Here is a 21,487-nt window from a genome sequence, read left to right as displayed (position 1 = left end):
TAGCTTTTCTGTTTAAGCTGTCTGTTCTTCAGCTTGTCGTGGATGTGAACGTTCCCTTCAGGAGTCAGTAGGGTGGTAGAGGTTGGCAACTTGGACTTCAGCCGTCTTCCCATTAGTAGAAGGGGCTGGTGATAACCCTATGCCCTCTAGTGGTGTGTTGTGGTACTCCAGTAGCGCTATGTAGAGGTCACTCTTTGTGCCTTTTTAAGCAGGTTCTTGACAGTTTGCACAGTTCTGTCCAACTGTCCATTTGACTGAGCGTGTCCTGGACTAGAAGTTGTGTGCTCGACCTCCCAGCTTTCAGCAAAACATCTGAACTTGGCGCTTGCATATTGTGGCCCATTGTCGGAAACGACAACATCTGCTATGCCATGCCTGACTAATCTAGACTTCATGGCTGTGATGACACCTCTGCTTGTAGTTTCAGTCCGTTTGGTGAGCTCTGGATATTTGGAGTACTAGTCGACACAGAGAAGATACTCTGAGACGTTGTAGTGAAACAGATCAGTGCCGATCTTTGCCCACAGTCTTTCTGGTGGACTATGTGGAAGCAGTTGCTCTCTCAGGTTGCTGCTCTTGTTGGCATAACAGACAGCGCACTGAGACACAATGTCCTCAATCTGGGTTGACTAACCTGTCCTCAATCTGGGTTGACTAACCTGTCCTCAATCTGGGTTGACTAACCTGTCCTCAATCTGGGTTGACTAACCTGTCCTCAATCTGGGTTGACTAACCTGTCCTCAATCTGGGTTGACTAACCTGTCCTCAATCTGGGTTGACTAACCTGTCCTCAATCTGAGTTGACTAACCTGTCCTCAATCTGGGTTGACATACCTGTCCTCAATCTGGGTTGATTTACCTGTCCTCAACCTGGGTTGATTTACCTGTCCTCAATCTGGGTTGATTTACCTGTCCTCAATCTGTGTTGACTAACCTGATCAATATAGAATGTCTTTTGCTCTTTCTTTGCACTTGCCTATTCCCAGGTGTGATTCGGCACCTGTTCAGCATTTTCTTGTCTCAGTTGATTTGGTACAATGAGTTTTGCGGCTTTGAACATCAGTCCTGATGTATAGCTGATTTCCTCCTTGAAAATGTCCAGCATGGATGGATTTCTTTGGGAACCACACTCTTTTCACTGGGCCATCCACTCATCGTTGTTACTCTCAGCAGTTGCATTGTGGGATCTTCTACTGTTGCTTTCCTGAAGGCTTGTAGCTTCTCCTCTGAGATTGGCAGCGGAGGTGTTATCCAGTTTACCTCCAACTCCTCTCCCAGCAGATCTTTGTGTTTGTTGAATTTGGCTCTACTCAAAGCGTCTGCTACGTGCATTTCTTTGCCTGGCTTGTAGGTGACAGTGAGAGGAGCAACATCCTCTGCAGCCTTGAAGGAGAGTGATGCAGCGGCTTCTTGAATATGCTTTCGAGAGGCTAGTGATTACTTTCAACTTGTACCCCTCTGCCATACACGTACTGATGGAACTTCTCGCATCCGTAGACTATGGAAAGTAGTTCCGTCTGGATCTGTGCATATCAACGTTGAGTGATAAGAGCCATATACAACAGCTCTACCATCTTGGAGTAGGACTGCTCCCATACCTCCTGAACAAGCATCTAGTGAAAGTAATAGGGGTTTATTCATGTCATAGAACTTCCGTGTTGGCGCATGTTCCCAGTCTTGAGTAAAAAATAAAAAACTGTTCTTATGTTTTTGTTCCTAATGTCATTCAGTGTCACTCAAGTAGCTTTCTGAGCAGAGTGTTCACCTCAGACAGGTTGGGAATGAATTTGGCAAGATTGGTGTAGAATGCACATGAATCTCTGCAGTGCTTGTTTGTCTTCGGGTAGAGGGAGCTGCATCACGGCCCACACCTTCTCATCATCTGGTTGCAGACCACTGGCCATTAGCATCTGCACCACGGCCCACACCTTCTCATCATCTGGTTTCAGGCCACTGGCCATTAGCATCTGCACCGCAGCCCTCATCATCTGGTTTCAGACCACTGGCCATTAGCATCTACATCACGGTCCACACCTTCTCATCATCTGGTTTCAGACCACTGGCCATTAGCATCTGCACCACGGACTTCATCATCTGGTTTCAGACCACTGGCCATTAGCATCTGCACCACGGCCCACACCTTCTCATCATCTGGTTTCAGACCACTGGCCATTAGCATCTGCACCACGGACCTCATCATCTGGTTTCAGACCACTGGCCATTAGCATCTGCACCACGGCCCACACCTTCTCATCATCTGGTTTCAGACCACTGGCCATTAGCAAAACGGCCCTCACCTTCTCATCATCTGTTTCAGACCACTGGCCCTCACGGCCCTCACCTTCTGGTTTCAGACCACTGGCCATTAGCACCACAGCCCTCACCTTCTGGTTTCAGACAATTGGCCATTAGCATCTGCACCACGGCCCTCATCATCTGGTTTCAGACCACTGGCCATTAGCACCACGGCCCTCACCTTCTGGTTTCAGACAATTGGCCATTAGCATCTGCACCACGGCCCTCATCATCAGGTTTCAGACCACTGGCCATTAGCACCACAGCCCTCACCTTCTGGTTTCAGACCACTGGCCATTAGCACCATAGCCCTCACCTTCTGGTTTCAGACCACTGGCCATTAGCATGTGACCAATGTACTTTATCTCTGTCATTACCATTTTACATTTCTTCCTGTTTAGTTTTAGATTGTACTCGCTCGCTCTGTAGCAGCTTGACCAGTCTGCGGTCATGTTCCTCCTTAGTTTCACCCCAGACCAACAAATGATCGATGACGTCGGCGACTCCATCCAGGGTTTCAACCATCTGTGCCCAAGGGTCTCTGGAACACCTCAGACACAGATGAGACACCGAAAGGGTAAACGCAAAAATCAGATTACATTGTTTAATAGTCACATGTACAGGGTTGCAGGTGTGATTGCAGGGTACAGTGAAAATCTTCAGCTTGGATCTCCAACATGCCGGACTAAAGTGAAATAGAATAATGACAGTGGTCCTAAATAGAATTGAACTAGAACTATTGTGCATGTTGAAGTTACAGATCTTGGAACTTCTCGAAGTAAAGTTTAATCTGTCAGAACTCTTGGTTTGCGGCAAATACAGAGAATAGCTTAGCGTTTGGCATGTTGGACACAACTTCCTCAACAGTGAGCAGTGGGTAGTGTTCCTGTTTGATCACTTTGTTTATTTAAAAAAATGTTTTATTTCAATTGTAGTCTTCTGTCTAATGTATTTTGCGTTATATATGTCAGACCACAGTAAGACTAGCGGTCGCCATTGGCTAATGAGGATCCTAATAAATCACATCAAAGCTATACATATCCGGATCGTGTTAGGTTAGTCCACAGTGACCATACTACTAACCCAGTCTGTCAGTTCTGTTTGCTCTGTGATTCACTTCCATGTGTCTGTTCTGTTTAGTTCCTCAACAATCTTGCCTTTGAGAGGAACTGGAACCTTTCTCTGGGTGTGTTCAACTGGTGGGTCTAACTGTATATGACATGGTCCTGGCATGCACCCGAGACCAGAAAACAGATCCCAGTATGTCAATATCTGACTGTGACATCATGTGTTCAGATCTTCAAAGTCTTTCACTATGTCAATATCTTTGACTGTGACATCATGTGTTCTCTTCACTATGCTTAGTTGTTGACATTGCTGGAGCATCTCTTTCAATAATCTGTAACTCAACCTTGTGTCTATGTACTATGTACACACCAATTCATGATTCCTGACCCAACAGCGACATCTGCTGGCCAGAATTGGTAAGCAGTTTTCAGTTGGACTCCTTCAACTTTACTCTGTCCAAGCGAGTTGAAGATATTACTTTGCACTCAGCACGTGTCAAGCTTGTATGTTACATCTCAGTTGTTTATTCTCAGTCCATTTATTTTTGTCACTGTCCATATCTACTGACACCTTGGTTCGAATCTTGGCTGTATCACAACCAGACGTAATTGGGAGTCCCAATTGGCACCAGCGCCGTCCGGGTTTGGCCGGTGTATGCCATCATTGCAAAAAATGATTTGTTCTTAACTGTCTTTCCTAGTTAAATAAAAGGTTAAATTTAACCTCTTGGATATATATCTATATATCTGAGGTGACAACTTCAATGTGTTTTAATTTTCCAGTCATCTCAACTTCAATTGTGCCTAGGAACATACTGTCATTCTCCTCACTCTGCTCAACGGTGTGCATTATCCTCGGTTGGCTCTAAGATTATTATTCTTCTTTTGGCAGGATTTACATACTTGACCATAGGCTGGGCATTTTCTGTGCTCATGCTTGCAACCACATCTATTGCAATTTACACACATGTTTAGTTCATCTTGAGCTGCCTTTGCTCTGTTCTTCTTGAACCTCTGCAGTACTGACACTTTTTATATGGTGTACTTCAACTTCCTCATTGACCATTTTTACCCGACTGGACGTGATTTTACTAGCACAACACACATTAATAGCTTTAGCCAGTGTGAGATCTGCCTCTTTGAGCAGCCTGTCTCTTTTTCTGTTTCAGCATGGCATTCTTGTCTTTCTCGCCTTCGGCATATTCAAACCTTTTGCATACCTTGATTGCCTCCTCTCCCGCGATGACTAGAACGTAGCACATTGCACTTTTTTCCTCCTTTTCAGCAATGCCACTTGCGGTCAGAAACAATTCAAACTTTTGTATCCAAATGTTCCAGTCTTCAACAAAAATGCCCTTGTAGACAAGCTAGATGTTGGTTGTAACAGAGCCATCTTCTATTTTTCGCGGTTTATTCTGACACCATGTTATGTTGTTACAATATTAATGAGCCGGACAAAAAAAGTACAGTATCTCCAAAGTTATAAAAAAAATCTAGTATCTCTGCCCGTGCCTGCTTACCACAGGGTCATTGCTATCCGGGTTCCCTTGGACGTCCCTACCACGCATTGATTCTGAAATGTTAAATGGTTATGGCTACGTTAGGGGATTTAGAGTAGCGACAAAGATATTTATAGCCCATTATGTCTGTGTTAGGGACGTCCCAAAGATTCCGGATAGCACTGACACTTGCCACAGAGGCTTGTAGCCAATGAAAACAACATCGGGAGTTTAAATGTCCGTTGAGCAAACCAACGCTAAAATGGGGGAGATACGCTAGGGCTGTATTTGAAAATGTGTAAATTATGCAACAACAAAAAATATTAGCAGTTTCTATGATATTAGCATACATTCCTGATATCAATACAACGTTTGATATATACACTAAACCTTTACTATGAATTTCAGGATACGAGTGTTTGACTTAAACCCCCCCCCAACCATTATCATGTTGGTATCTTCCCATGTCAAAGTTGACGTGCTTTACTGTCATGTCTTTGTTGCTTCAATGCTAGCAAGTCCAGCGCAAAAGTGATTGAGCACAGTCGTTTTTAAGAAAGAAATAACAAATTCAACAATTTCTGTAATAGGTATGTATGCATTTGATTAATTACATATAATTTGTATTCATTTGACAACGAACCAGCTCATTGCTAGCTAGTAAAGTTAGCAAGTCATTCATCCATGCTAATTAGCGAAATAGCTACATAGCTTGCTTGCTAACGTTAACCAGTGAATAGCTATGCTATCTTGACTATCCATAATGACTTTTAATACGCCTAATCCAGTGGGTTAGCCAACATTGATGTTGATTTTAAGTATACTATAGACGAAGTCGGAGTTAGAATGGTGTGTTGGCTGTTTACTTTGTTGACAAAGCAGCGCTGGTTGTCTGCTAACGTAAGCTAGCTAGCTGCCAAAGCGCCTCTAACTACTTGTCTAGGACAATTATCCTTTTTGAGTTCTCGCCCCGATACACTGTTGCTAATTCTACAAAGCCAGGCAGTTTTATAAGAATGATGTGCTATATCCAAATCAGAATATTAATGTCTCATCAACATGAATATTGATCTATCTAACAAAGTAAATCCAAGATGGAAGAAAAGCTGTATGGATCAGTGCCTGTCCCCTCGGAATATCTTCAACAGTGGTGAGTTCTTACGCCGTCAAAAAAAAGAAGCCCAGGACATTTTGAACGAACTCCCTCCTTCATCCCCTGAATGGCAAAATGTTATGAATTTGAAATAACAGCATGTTTTTGTTTTGTTTGCATCTGATGGATTGTTCTATCTGAATCACCTAAATGCTATGAATTGAGTTTACCACAGAATGACCTGTCTTTACTTGCGAGCCTAAATAATTGTGAGAATGAATTATGAGGACAAATTGTGCAATTGATACTATCAAGACAGTTATGATAAAAGTGTGGGTGGGTGTGTGTGTGTGTGTACACCCACACTGGCCAAACCCAGACGGCGCTGGGCCAATTTTGCACATACAGTCTGCATACACATTATATATATATATCACATATCACATATAGACTGGCTTTCCAGTTTAGCCTCATCTAGGAAACTTTCAACATGCAGGTGGTATAGGCAATAACAGGTTGCTTCTATGCTGTTGAAGCTGTGTCTACTGTAAGCTGCCTTGTGAATATGGTGGAGGTAGGCCTACCTTTTCTGGACCTTCTGGTACCTTTGGGGAGTCTGGGATTCTGAATGTCCTCGAGGGCATGGTGTATTGGTTTTACAGGACTCACAAATATATTTATACTGGGGCTCTCACTGCAATATATTTTGGCTGTAGAATTAATACTGGGGGTTTCTTTTCTTTTGTCTTCTTTGTACAGGATTCAGTCAGCTCAACAGCTTCAGGCTCTGCAGGGCCAGTATCCGGGCATCAACCATCACCACAGTCCTCACCCTCACTACACAGAGGAACCAAGAGAAGAGAGAGTAATGGCACATTCACATATGGTTGTCAATGATGAGCTCATGGCTCAGCAAGAACCTGCCAACTTAGCGAAAGGTACCCTGCTTCTTCATTCCCACAGAGCTGTATTCAATAACAATAAGGACATGATCCTCAATGTATTGCTTGCCCAATGGATTTGAAGTTGATTTATTTGTGGGAGAAGTGTTCTTTTTGATGCATTTCCCCACAGATTAAAAACAAATGTTACATTTGTTTAACTCTTGTTTGTGTCGAACTGCTTAGCTTTATCTTGGCCAAGTTGCAGTTGTAAATGAGAACTTGTTCTCAACTGGCCTACCTGGTTAAATAAAGGTGAACAAAAAAAATACCTCATCAACAAATTATTGGGAAGGTTAACAGCAAGGTGATTGGGAGTTCTCTCTACCTCTTGCAGCTCCAGCGAAAAAGCGAGGGAGAACAGCACAACCAAAGGAACCCAAGCCCCCCAAAATGCCCAAGCCCCCCAAGGCCAAACCGGGCCCCAAGCCCAAGAAAGGCAAGGAGGGTCAAGTGGCTGACAGCACGCAGGAGAAGATGGACGAGACCGTCCAGAAGGTCAGGAAGAAACGAGACCGATTCAAGGGCATGACGGAAGATGAGGTCATGAGCAGAACTCTGACTGACATCCTTGACTACAACTTGGACTATGTCATTGTGAGTTCTGTTTGTCACTTTATGCCAGACGTTATTATTATTATTATTAATGATATGAGACTGAAAATCGAGCTACCTTGATTTGTCCAATAAGAAATACTAATTTGTCTCCAGCTGTAAAATGTATTCTGTTGCGAGCCCTAACGCAGTGTTTCCCAACACTGGTCCTCCAGTACCCCGTTTTATTGTAACCCCGGACAAGCACACCTGATTTAACTTGTCAACTAATCATCAAGCCCTCAATGAGTTGAATGTGGTGTGTTTGGCTACAATTAAACTGTGCACTGTTGTAGGTACTGTAGAACCAGTGTTGAGAAACACTGCAATAATGAACACAACCCAGTTGCATGTTGTGAATCTCTCTGTTCTAGATTGGAATCAACCCAGGTCTGGTGGCAGCCTATGTTGGACGATGGTTCCCTGGTCCTGGAAACCATTTCTGTAAGTTGCTTTAGTAGATATTTAGTCTTGATTTGGTGTGTGAACAGCTGTCAGGAACTCTTATTTTGAAAATATTTGATATCTTTAGTCTGCGCTTTCATTATTTCGACACTGTTTATGAATCAACCGAAATCGCAAAACTTTAAATTCAAGGCATCGTAACTGCAATGTTTTCCTATGCTTATGGAGCAGAGCATTTACAAAGTTGACCTCAATTTCAGAAGAATAATGGTACAAAAAATGTAATGAAAACTTGTCCTCATCAGGGAAGTGCCTGTTCTTGTCTGGATTCACTGATGAGCAGCTCAACCACATGAGTGACACCAGCCTGCCAGAGAAATATAAGATTGGTTTCACCAACATGGTGGCAAGGACCACGCCTGGAAGCAAAGACCTTTCAACGTAAGCTTAGGAAGAAAATAATCAAATCCTTAAGTCATTCAGCAATGTGCTGAGAAATGACGAGTGAGGCAGTAGAGTAAATGTGAAACAGTGGCCACACAGCAACATATAGATGGAATACAATGTTTGACATCTTGCGTTAATTCACAGCAAAGAGCTACGTGAGGGTGCCTTAATTCTTGTGGAAAAGCTGAAGAAGTACAAGCCTCTCATAGCTGTTTTCAATGGAAAATGTAAGTAGCCACAAAAACCCTGCTAGAGAGGAGACAATGCCAGTTGCAAGACCTTTCCATTGAAATTCCATATTGAGCGTTGAAATTGTTTATTTTCAGGTATCTATGAAATGTTCTGCAGAGAGATGTTTGGAAAAAAGCCCAAGAAACTTGACTTTGGTCTGCAGCCACACAAGATACCTGACTGTGAAGTGGTAAGGGCTCTGTTACCTGGCAGTCTGATGTGGTGCTCTGTTACCTGGCAGTCTGATGTGGTGCTCTGTTACCTGGCAGTCTGATGTGGTGCTCTGTTACCTGGCAGTCTGATGTGGTGCTCTGTTACCTGGTAGTCTGATGTATAAGACTTCCTGTTCGTGGTTTATTGGGGGTGTGGCTTTCAGTTAGTTCATTTTGGCCACCCATCCCATGAAAGTGCGCTGCTTGCTATGAATTATATATGATGGTGCATGTTTAGGTTAAGACACTGACAAGTAGAGCGTAATATCTTTATTTTTATTTGGCGCAATCTGATTGGGTGGGCCTGACTCCCCAGTGGGTTGGCCCAGGCTTGTGCGGGTGATTATTAACCCCCAAGAGTTGATTGACGCACCGGTGCGTCATAGTAACATTAAACAATGGCCATCTAAATCAGTTAGTTTAAGGTAGAAATCTTTTCTCTTTTTTTTGCATTGGATGCGTCTCCATCCACCACATCTGCCGATGTGGAACTTCTGCATCCGCGGTAAAAGGTGGCAGAGCTAGAGCGGTGTTTGTCAGACCATGAGACGTCCCGAAAATCACTTCTCACCAAAACGTATGTAGCATATTACTACCACTGTGTGTCACGGGACTCGTCTGAAGTCGGTACAGTCGATGTGCCAACTTTTTGTTTGTAGGGTCCAAACCACTTGGGTTACAAACTAATGTGACCCCACTGTGGAAAGGGGAGATTCTCATGAACACGATGGTGTTCTCCGTTTTGCTCTATGACCCCCATGGGACTCGTCTGAAGGTAACCTGGTACCATTTTTTTTTTAGTTATTTTTTTATGAATGGAAGTATCAATCAAATCAATTAATTTATTTATAAAGCCCTTTTTACACCAGCAGATTTTTATTTATTTTATTTTTATTTCACCTTTATTTCACCTTTATTTAAGATGTCAGTGCTTATAAAGAAACCCAGCCTAAAAACCCAAACAGCAAGCAATGCAGGTGTAGAAGCACGGTGGCTAGGAAAAACTCCCTAGAAAGGCAGGAACCTAGGAAGAAACCTAGAGAGGAACCAGGCTCTGAGGGGTGGACAGTCCTCCTCTGGCTGTGCCGGGTGGAGATTGAAGGTACCCAAAAAAGGGGTTATATGTATAAGAACTAAAATATTTCCTGAGCTTTCTTATATCTCTTAGATCTAGGACAAACACTTCAAAACCTTATTCCTTATGATACACTGTCTTTGTTTGCTAGTTTATAAATGTGTTATTCAATTAGTTTCTCTGGGATATAGTAGTTCAAGCCAAAAATCTCTCTCTCATATATATATATATATAATATATATAATACTGCTCAAAAAAATAAAGGGAACACTAAAAATAACACATCCTAGATCTGAATGAATGAAATATTCTTATTAAATACTTTTTTCTTTACATAGTTGAATGTGCTGACAACAAAATCACACAAATTATCGATGGAAATCAAATTTATCAACCCATGGAGGTCTGGATTTGGAGTCACACTCAAAATTAAAGTGGAAAACCACACTACAGGCTGATCCAACTTTGATGTAATGTCCTTAAAACAAGTCAAAATGAGGCTCAGTAGTGTGTGTGTGGCCTCCACGTGCCTGTATGACCTCCATACAACGCCTGGGCATGCTCCTGATGAGGTGGCGGATGGTCTCCTGAGGGATCTCCTCCCAGACCTGGACTAAAGCATCCGCCAACTCCTGGACAGTCTGTGGTGCAACGTGGCGTTGGTGGATGGAGCGAGACATGATGTCCCAGATGTGCTCAATTGGATTCAGGTCTGGGGAACGGGCGGGCCAGGTCATAGCATCAATGCCTTCCTCTTGCAGGAACTGCTGACACACTCAAGCCACATGAGGTCTAGCATTGTCTTGCATTAGGAGGAACCCAGGGCCAACCGCACCAGCATATGCTCTCACAAGGGGTCTGAGGATCTCATCTCGGTAACTAATGGCAGTCAGGCTACCTCTGGCGAGCACATGGAGGGCTGTGCGGCCCCCCAAAGAAATGCCACCCCACACCATGACTGACCCACCGACAAACCGGTCATGCTGGAGGATGTTGCAGGCTGCAGAACGTTCTCCACGGCGTCTCCAGACTCTGTCACGTCTGTCACATGTGCTCAGTGTGAACCTGCTTTCATCTGTGAAGAGCACAGGGCACCAGTGGCGAATTTGCCAATCTTGGTGTTCTCTGGCAAATGCCAAACGTCCTGCATGGTGTTGGGCTGTAAGCACAACCACATCCTGTGGACGTCGGGCCCTTTCTGACCGTTTGAGCAGCACATGCACATTTGTGGCCTGCTGGAGGTCATTTTGTAGGGCTCTGGCAGTGCTCCTCCTTGCACAAAGGCGACGGTAGCGGTCCTGCTGCTGGGTTGTTGGCCTCCTCCACGTCTCCTGATGTACTGGCCTGTCTCCTGGTAGTGCCTCCATGGACACTACGCTGACAGACACAGCAAACCACCTTGCCACAGTTCGCAATGATGTTCCATCCTGGATGAGCTGCACTACCTGAGCAACTTGTGTGGGTTGTAGACTCCCGTCTCATGCTACCACTAGAGTGAAAGCACTGCCAGCATTCAAAAGTGACCAAAACATCAGCCAGGAAGCATAGGAACTGAGAAGTGGTCTGTGGTCACCACTTGTAAAACCACTCCTTTATTGGGGGTGTCCTGCTAATTACCTATAATTTCCACCTGTTGTCTATTCCATTTGCACAACAGTATGTGAAATTTATTGTCAATCAGTGATGCTTCCTAAGTGGACAGTTTGATTTCACAGAAGTGTGATTGACTTGGAGTTTCATTGTGTTGTTTAAGTGTTCCCTTTATTTTTTTGAGCAGTGTATATATATATATATATATATATATATATATATATATTTTTTTTATTAATTGATTATTTTTTTTAACTAAAGGGGTCCTAAAATGTCAAATCAAATTGCTAAATGATCCATAGTATGACCATCTTAAAACAATTCCACATGTCGGCTTAGACTTAAAGAATTAACTATGATCATTGGGCATACAGAGGAAGTACAGTACCATTCCCCTTTTTAAAATGACACCGTATAACCCTGCCCTCTCCCCTACAGGCGTTGTATTTGATGCCGTCGTCCAGTGCCCGCTGTGCCCAGTTCCCCCGTGCCCAGGACAAAGTGCACTTCTACATCAAGCTGAGGGAATTAAGGGACCAGCTCAGGGGTGTGGCCAGAACAGACGACATTCAGGAGTTGGAGTACACCTTTGACCTGGGATTGGCCAAGGGTAAGAGAACGTACTGCCGAGTGCGTATTCAAGTATTCTGAGTATTCAATATCTGAGTATTCATTTACATGAAAGCACATAGTTAACATCAAATGTAAGTTATTATTAAAAAGGTCAATTTCAAAATGAAAAGCCATCACCGTTCTGCCCAGTTTCATGACCTTGTTCATCTGAGTGAGCTATATGAGAACAGTCTTGTTCATCTGAGTGAGCTATATGAGAACATTCTTGTTCATGGTAACAGTTTGTTTGTTCCATAGAAATATGTTTGTTTAATTTTGTGTTTTCTCCCCCCTACAGAGGACGCCAAGAGGATGGCGATTAAAGAGGAGGCGTACGACCCGGGCTACGAGGCGGCCTTTGGCGGCGCATATGGCGAGGGTGGGCCGGGGCCTGAAGAGGGCCAGAGCAACGGCAATGGGCACTGTAACTTCTCGTCGGCGGAAAACACAGGTCAGCACAGAGATGCCTGGATGGACCATAGAACTAGGATAAGCAGTAACTAGTTATATGGTATAGGCTCCCCACAGCAGCGTTCTCGATACACACCCCTGCTGAGTACGGCTGGGAGGAGGGGCGGAGCAGCGCCCTTCTTTTAACTCATATCTTTTCATTTTTTAACACCTGTAACTGTCATTATCTGCAATCTAGAGCAAAAAAAAAATACCTGAGATGATAACATAAAGTAATGACTCTGTTCCATTCTTTGGGGAGAACCCTGCCACAGGACACTCGTCTTTTAAAAATGTCAGTTAACACAAATTACAAAAGTATTTAAGCATCCTCACCTTGAAATGAGTAGATTCCAGGAGGTATTGTGATCCACACACTGGATGTGTATGTACCCTGAATACCTCCTCCCTGGACACTGTTACCCGTCTGTGTTGGAGAGCTGGAAGTAATGTGGCTGATATTCTAGCCAGCCCTTCAGAAGGCAACCATGAATTGCCATATTGTGTATTCCTGTCCAAGATGTTTAGGAGTTTCTCGGGGTTGATGTGGAATGCAGGGCTAGTATACTATAGAAACACAGTCACATTGCTGTTGGCCAAAATAAACAAGACTGAATGATGTTTTGAATCCAACTAGCCAGCCTATAGAATATTTAGAATCTCACTGTCGAGCTAACTGACTGGGACATAACCTGATATTAATGAGTCATTAATATAAAAGACTAGGGTTTTTCCTACCATTATACACTTTCTGTACCATATTACTTTAAAGGGACGCTATTTGTGATGTGTTTTTTTTACGCACAAAACAATTTAGGCATCATGGATCTTGATCCAGAAAGGGGTTGAATATCTCTGCTCTAACCAAGAAGCTTGATCTTACCACCTAGCCACTTAGCTAGCAAGTTAGCAAAACCAAATGCATAGCTAGAGCCCTGAGATGGATATCATTTGTTTGACACATCTTAGATAGTTAACTTGTATTTACAAGCAGTGGCGTAGCACGCACCCCCGCGAGGTTGGGGGGGATGAAAATCATACCTTCAGTAATACCCTGGTATACTGTATATCGTCCAAGCCTATTAAAGAGTACAATGATTGCTGTGGTCTGTAATGTACCTAGGAGACACATGCCAGAGACTACAGATGAAAAATGAGCTATCCCGCTAAATCTGGTGCAATGACATGTTATACATGGTCCATGACAAATAAACAATAAACACCAGGGTCCAGGGACAACCGTAGTCAGCCAGTCCAATAAACACCAGGGTCCAGGGACAACCGTAGTCAGCCAGTCCAATAAACACCAAGGTCCAGGGACGACCGTAGTCAGCCAGTCCAATAAACACCAGGGTCCAGGGACGACCGTAGTCAGCCAGTCCAATAAACACCAGGGTCCAGGGACGACCGTAGTCAGCCAGCCCAATAAACACCAGGGTCCAGGGACGACCGTAGTCAGCCAGCCCAATAAACACCAGGGTCCAGGGACGACCGTAGTCAGCCAGCCCAATAAACACCAGGGTCCAGGGACGACCGTAGTCAGCCAGCCCAATAAACACCAGGGTCCAGGGACGACCGTAGTCAGCCAGTCCAATAAACACCAGGGTCCAGGGACGACCGTAGTCAGCCAGTCCAATAAACACCAGGGTCCAGGGACGACCGTAGTCAGCCAGCCCAATAAACACCAGGGTCCAGGGACGACCGTAGTCAGCCAGCCCAATAAACACCAGGGTCCAGGGACGACCGTAGTCAGCCAGTCCAATAAACACCAGGGTCCAGGGACGACCGTAGTCAGCCAGTCCAATAAACACCAGGGTCCAGGGACGACCGTAGTCAGCCAGTCCAATAAACACCAGGGTCCAGGGACGACCGTAGTCAGCCAGTCCAATAAACACCTGTGTCCAGGGACGACCGTAGTCAGCCAGTCCAATAAACACCAAGGTCCAGGGACGACCGTAGTCAGCCAGTCCAATAAACACCAGGGACGACCGTAGTCAGCCAGTCCAATAAACACCAGGGACGACCGTAGTCAGCCAGTCCAATAAACACCAGGGACGACCGTAGTCAGCCAGTCCAATAAACACCAGGGACGACCGTAGTCAGCCAGTCCAATAAACACCAGGGACGACCGTAGTCAGCCAGTCCAATAAACACCAGGGACGACCGTAGTCAGCCAGTCCAATAAACACCAGGGACGACCGTAGTCAGCCAGTCCAATAAACACCAGGGACGACCGTAGTCAGCCAGTCCAATAAACACCAGGGACGACCGTAGTCAGCCAGCCCAATAAACACCAGGGACGACCGTAGTCAGCCAGCCCAATAAACACCAGGGACGACCGTAGTCAGCCAGCCCAGGTTTATCTTTGGCCGAGGTAACATGGTCCAGTCACCTCAGATGTTATTTTATTCTAGTTTCAGACGCTGTCGAGAAGGCAGACCCTTCTCAACTTCCTGCCGCCACCGCCGCTGCCACAGAGGGACAACTCCCGGACGGACAGTGGATGATGCAGTCTTTTGCTGATCAGATTCCAGACATTGGGGGCTCTAAAGAGCCCCAGGCATGGGCGGGCAATGTATAAGGAAGGGGATAGGGCGACTAACTAACCCTATCTGGACGTACAGAGACCTCAACCCACACATCCTTAATCCCCTCCTTCAACAAGACACTGCACCTCAGTTTGAAGCCTCAAATTGTAGCCTTTTCATTTTTTTGTCAAGTTGTATTAGCCATTTTAGGGATTTACACGTTTAACTGCTTGATAGATGGAATTTTCTAAATTGATAATTGAGGATTTTCTGAATTCAAATATTTTATCCTGCTTTGTCATATCATGTGTGTTTTGATTGGCGTTCTTTTAAATATGTGAAATCAGGGACTTGACAATGATTCTTGATTGTCTTTGGAGATTGTCACGTATTTAAACCATTTGCTTATTTTGTTGTCATACTGTACTTGGCCACATGATGGCGCAGTAGGTGTAAGCAAAGCGGGACACAGTTCTGATATTACAAATGGTCCTAAATCAGACTTTTACACATGAACAGTCAGTCCAAAATTAACCTGTGGCAAAACACACACTGTATGCAACTGGAAGTCATGCATTGTGAAGTTTAGGATTAGATAACAGGTACTGAGTGATATGTGAACAAACTAAACATGGTCAAAAAGTGATTCCACAGATGTTTTAGCAATTTCTTCACAAGCCTTTTTATAGTGGATTTACATTACTGAAGGTGGGTGCTGTTCTCTAGTTGCTTTATGATCTGTATATTATGTTTAGTATGTTTCTGAACATTTTTGTTAATTAAAGCTTAAAATCTTTAAAACGTTACTTACATACATACAGTGGGGCAAAAGAGTATTTAGTCAGCCACCAATTGTGCAAGTTCTCCCACGTAAAAAGATGAGAGGACTGTAATTTTCATCGTAGGTACACTTCAACTATGACAGACAAAATGAGAAATCCAGAAAATCACATTGTAGGAGTTTTAATGAATTTATTTGCAAATTATGGTGGAAAATAAGTATTTGGTCAATAACAAAAGTTTATCTCAATACTTTGTTGGCAATGACAGAGGTCAAACGTTTTCTGTAAGTCTTCACAAGGTTTTCACACACTGTTGCTGGTATTTTGGCCCATTCCTCCATGCAGATCTCCTCTAGAGCAGTGATGTTTTGGGACTGTTGCTGGGCAACACGGACTTTTAACTCCCTCCAAAGATTTTCTATGGGGTTGAGATCTGGAGACTGGCTAGGCCACTCCAGGACCTTGAAATGCTTCTTGCGAAGCCACTCCTTCGTTGCCCGGGCGGTGTGTTTGGGATCATTGTCATGCTGAAAGACCCAGCCACGTTTCATCTTCAATGCCCTTGCTGATGGAAGGTTTTCACTCAAAATCTCACGATACATGGCCCCATTCATTCTTTCCTTTACACGGATCAGTCATCCTGGTCCCTTTGCAGAAAAACAGCCCCAAAGCATGATGTTTCCACCCCCATGCTTCACAGTAGGTATGGTGTTCTTTGGATGGAACTCAGCATTCTTTGTCCTCCAAACACGACGAGTTGAGTTTTTACCGAAAAGTTCTATTTTGGTTTCATCTGACCATATGACATTCTCCCAATCTTCTTCTGGATCATCCAAATGCTCTCCAGCAAACTTCAGACGGGCCTGGACATGTACTGGCTTAAGCAGGGGGACTTGTCTGGCACTGCAGGATTTGAGTCCCTGGAGGTGTAGTGTGTTACTGATGGTAGACTTTAACTTTGGTCCCAGCTCTCTGCAGGTCATTCACTAGGTCCCCCCGTGTGGTTCTGAGATTTTTGCTCACCGTTCTTGTGATCATTTTGACCCCACGGGGTGAGATCTTGCATGGAGCCCCAGATCGAGGGAGATTATCAGTGGTCTTGTATGTCTTCCATTTCCTAATAATTGCTCCCACAGTGGATTTCTTCAAACCATGCTGCTTACCTATTGCAGATTCAGTCTTCCCAGCCTGGTGCAGGTCTACAATTTTGTTTCTGGTGTCCTTTGACAGCTCTTTGGTCTTAGCCATAGTGGAGTTTGGAGTGTGACTGTTTGAGGTTGTGGAAAGGTATCTTTTATACTGATAAGAAGTTCAAACAGGTGCCATTTAATACAGGTAACGAGTGGAAGACAGAGGAGCCTCTTAAAGAAGTTACAGGTCTGTGAGAGCCAGAAATCTTGCTTGTTTGTAGGTGACCAAATACTTATTTTCCACCATAATTTGCAAATAAATTCATTAAAAATCCTACAATGTGATTTTCTGGATTTTCTTTTCTCATTTTGTCTGTCATAGTTGAAGTGTACCTATGATGAAAATTACAGGCCTCTCTCATCTTTTTAAATGGGAGAACTTGCACAATTGGTGGCTGACTAAATACTTTTTTGCCCCACTGTATATTCATTCTTGAAGTATATATATATATTTTTTTATAAATGCCTCAGGGGCTTAGTTCAACTGTCGTACCCCACCAGAACCTCAAATATAGGCTTGTTTTACTCCAATGTTTTTAAACCAACACTGTATAGACTCAACATGGTTCAAACTATAATTGTGATATCATGGATGGTCAGTCTTTCCATCCATAGTTCAGTCTATGAATTTGAGTGGATTCATTTCTTTATGCCCATCCCTCAGATTTTTTTAAAACCAAAACAGAGGCGAGGTGATTACATTGTTTTAAATCAAGGATTTTTAGATGTAAATGATCCTCGTGGAGTTTTTCTATTTTACTTGAAGTTATTTTGTTTAACTTTCCAGCCTGAAAAGATTTGGTCGTCTTGGTTTGGTCGGGTTCTGACGGTTTGACTGATGATCATCATGCACGTCAAGAACTGTTTATCTGTCTGCATGCTAAATGAGTCAACCCTAGATCGTGTTTAGTTAGGAAAACGTTTTAAATGTGTTTGTAACTGATGCATTTTTGGGGGGGGGGGGTTTCTTATTAGAAAAAACTGATTTGTCTTCTGTTTGGTGCCTATTAGAACACCACCCTGTTCTTTCTTTAAACTGTTTCATATTGTACATTACAATACTCTTTGCACAAGTTTTAACTTCTGAGATACTGCTCATGATCCCTCTGGGTAAATGTATGGATGCACGCTGTGAGAATAACTGGGTAATATGACTTTTTTTATTTGAAATGCGTAGCTGTTCCAGTATGTCAGAAATAATAATACTTTAGCATTACAGTTCTACATCAGTAGTTAAAGTTTGTAGGTGTGAAGCTACTACAGCATCACAAAGGTTTCTACCGTGAGATGGATTAGGGTTTAAATAGTTGTGGCAGCTACAAGCTACCTCACCTTTAATTTCCTCACCTTTTAAATGTTTCTTTATTTCCTTTTATTCTGGACTGGTTTCATTTTTGTGATCAAATGTGGATAAAAAAAAAGTGATTTTGCCAATTTGTGTGAATGGAATTGGTCATACATGCAGTTACTGTATGTACATCCTCTTTGTTAAAGAGACGAAGGCTGGGATTCAATCAGAAGGCAGGATTCTAGCTTTAAAGGACGTTTCCATTTGAGACATCTGCAGCATTTACCTTGAATGCGATCTCCGTAAAAGCAGTAACGTTGTTGAGTGCTGCAGCGGTCTAAAGCACTGCATTGTAGTGCTGGAGGCATCCCTACAGACCCTGGTTCCATTCCAGGCTGTATCACAACCGGCCGTGATTGGGAGTCCCATAGGGGTGCGCATAATTGGCCCATCATCGTCTGGGTTAGGGTTTGGCCAGGGTCGGCCGTCATTGTGCTTCAACATCTGCATTGCTTGCTGTTTGGGGTTTTAGACTGGGTTTCTGTACAGCACTTTGTGACATCTGCTGATGTAAAAAGGACTTTATAAATACATTTGATTGAAAATAAGAATTTGTTCTCGACTTGCTTAGTTAAATAAAGGTAAAAATACATTTTTAAAAAAGCAGCATTTTGTCTTTCCTGATGACCGACACATGAAATTCTTCCGCTGCTCGATGTTCGCTACACACCTCAGTCTGAGACTGAAGTCGTTTGTGGTGACGAGGGGTCTGAGGGGTGTTGTACAAAACAAGTCATCAGTGATTCTACCAATCAGGGTATTAAAGCCAATGATGAATTTACCACAGATTATCAGTTGTATTGATGAAATGTGTTTGAAAATGGAATGAGGCAAAATCAAGTGGGACCATTCTAGCCAATGAGAGGGCAGATATGCGTGTTAGGGTTAGGCACAAAGTTAGCAGTGTGGTCAAGGTAATGTTTAAAAAAAAAAACTGAATACTTTTTTATTGTAGAAAAAGGCATTTTTTTGTTTGTTGTGGCTGTGGTAACTAGTGAAAACCCGTCAACTTCGACATAAAGTGCTTTTTCTCAAAGTTGCCAGGATGTTACGTGTCCTACTTCTATCAGTACACTGGTAACAACCTAATCATTACAAAACTTATATTCAAGCAAATAAGCCATTACATTTTTTGCTAACCAAATACGACACCTATTGACCTCCATACAGAAAGTCCTCACTTGGTGGCCAATTATTATTTTTAAACACTACAATCTGAAGAAGACAGATTCTGGGTCCAGTTAACCCTTTCACTTCTAGTCTTCCTCTCTGGCTTTACCCACGTGGGTTCTGGCTCTGGCCATCGGTTTCTGGACCAATCAGACGGCCCTGAATGCCTTCGGGGGAAAAGTCAGGGATGTACACAGATCCAGACTCCTTGCAGAGAAGAAAGGAACATGCTGACCACACAGATCGCAACGAGCGTCTGATTAGCCAGGCGCTAAAACAGAACTTTGTTCTATTTGTGACGCTTGATGCGCTGCAAGTCCCGCCTCTCCCATCTCCTCATTGGTTTCTAGGAGCATAATATACCCACGTGGGTGATTGAAAGATGAACTGAGGTCCACACTCCAGTCCAGTTGGTGGTGGTAATGCACCTTAAAGTTGGTTGCCAACCGCCATATGAAGTCCAGAGAAGAAGAAGAAACACGCGAGCGGTCTGGTCAGCATGTGACGTCCATGTGCACGGTATAGCGTTTGACCGGTGCAAGGAGTCAGGGCAACATTTTGTCCACAATGTGATCGGATTCAAACAGTAGCTGCGAAGATCACTGTTCTAGCGTGATTGAAATGTAAAAGCGGTGTTTCTGCATTCGCGGAGACTGCATCCATTGTACAACCAAATGTTCCGGTTGTCAGGGGAAATAGAATGAGAGCCAGTGATAGGACTTCTACATTTTGGACGTTAACAAGAAGACTCCTCCTTCACATTTACTGGATTGGTTGAACATGGATGTTTTTTTGTTTTTTTTTCTCATCAAGACCAGGATGTAGGAGATCTAGTTTCAGGAGTTTCTTTTTTACACCCTCTATGGTAAACGCTGCATATGTCTGCTCAATCGAAAATGACCTTTACATTTCAACCAACACTACAACACTGACCTTTACATTTCAACCAACACTACAACACTGACCTTTACATTTCAACCAACACTACAACACTGACCTTTACATTTCAACCAACACTACAACACTGACCTTTACATTTCAACCAACACTACAACACTGACCTTTACATTTCAACCAACACTACAACACTGACCTTTACATTTCAACCAACACTACAACACTGACCTTTACATTTCAACCAACACTACAACACTGACCTTTACATTTCAACCAACGCTACAACACTGACCTTTACATTTCAACCAACGCTACAACACTGACCTTTACATTTCAACCAACACTACAACACTGACCTTTACATTTCAACCAACACTACAACACTGACCTTTACATTTCAACCAACACTACAACACTGACCTTTACATTTCAACCAACGCTACAACACTGATCTTTACATTTCAACCAACACTACAACACTGACCTTTACATTTCAACCAACACTACAACACTGACCTTTACATTTCAACCAACGCTACAACACTGACCTTTACATTTCAACCAACACTACAACACTGACCTTTACATTTCAACCAACGCTACAACACTGATCTTTACATTTCAACCAACACTACAACACTGACCTTTACATTTCAACCAACACTACAACACTGACCTTTACATTTCAACCAACACTACAACACTGACCTTTACATTTCAACCAACGCTACAACACTGATCTTTACATTTCAACCAACACTACAACACTGACCTTTACATTTCAACCAACGCTACAACACTGACCTTTACATTTCAACCAACACTACAACACTGACCTTTACATTTCAACCAACGCTACAACACTGACCTTTACATTTCAACCAACACTACAACACTGACCTTTACATTTCAACCAACGCTACAACACTGATCTTTACATTTCAACCAACACTACAACACTGATCTTTACATTTCAACCAACACTACAACACTGACCTTTACATTTCAACCAACGCTACAACACTGACCTTTACATTTCAACCAACACTACAACACTGACC

General features: G+C 43.3%; 1 protein-coding gene across 1 annotated transcript; it reads left to right on the top strand.

Annotated features, from left to right (window-relative positions):
- Window positions 1–5,329: 5,329 nt before the first annotated feature.
- Window positions 5,330–18,977, top strand: LOC135556690 (G/T mismatch-specific thymine DNA glycosylase-like). Its single transcript, XM_064990076.1, has 11 exons — window positions 5,330–5,451; window positions 5,946–6,011; window positions 6,714–6,892; window positions 7,233–7,492; window positions 7,864–7,933; window positions 8,200–8,335; window positions 8,486–8,568; window positions 8,668–8,762; window positions 11,888–12,059; window positions 12,360–12,512; window positions 14,926–18,977. The coding sequence occupies exons 2-11, from the start codon at window positions 5,956–5,958 to the stop codon at window positions 15,090–15,092; spliced, it is 1,371 nt and encodes a 456-aa protein (XP_064846148.1). The 5' UTR covers window positions 5,330–5,451; window positions 5,946–5,955; the 3' UTR covers window positions 15,093–18,977.
- The last annotated feature ends 2,510 nt before the right edge of the window (window positions 18,978–21,487 follow it).

This window comes from Oncorhynchus masou, chromosome 15 (genome assembly GCF_036934945.1).
Source record: "Oncorhynchus masou masou isolate Uvic2021 chromosome 15, UVic_Omas_1.1, whole genome shotgun sequence".
Lineage (NCBI taxonomy): Eukaryota > Metazoa > Chordata > Actinopteri > Salmoniformes > Salmonidae > Oncorhynchus > Oncorhynchus masou.
The sequence above is the reverse complement of the archived record's forward strand: the minus strand, read 5'-3'. Positions and strand labels throughout refer to the sequence as shown.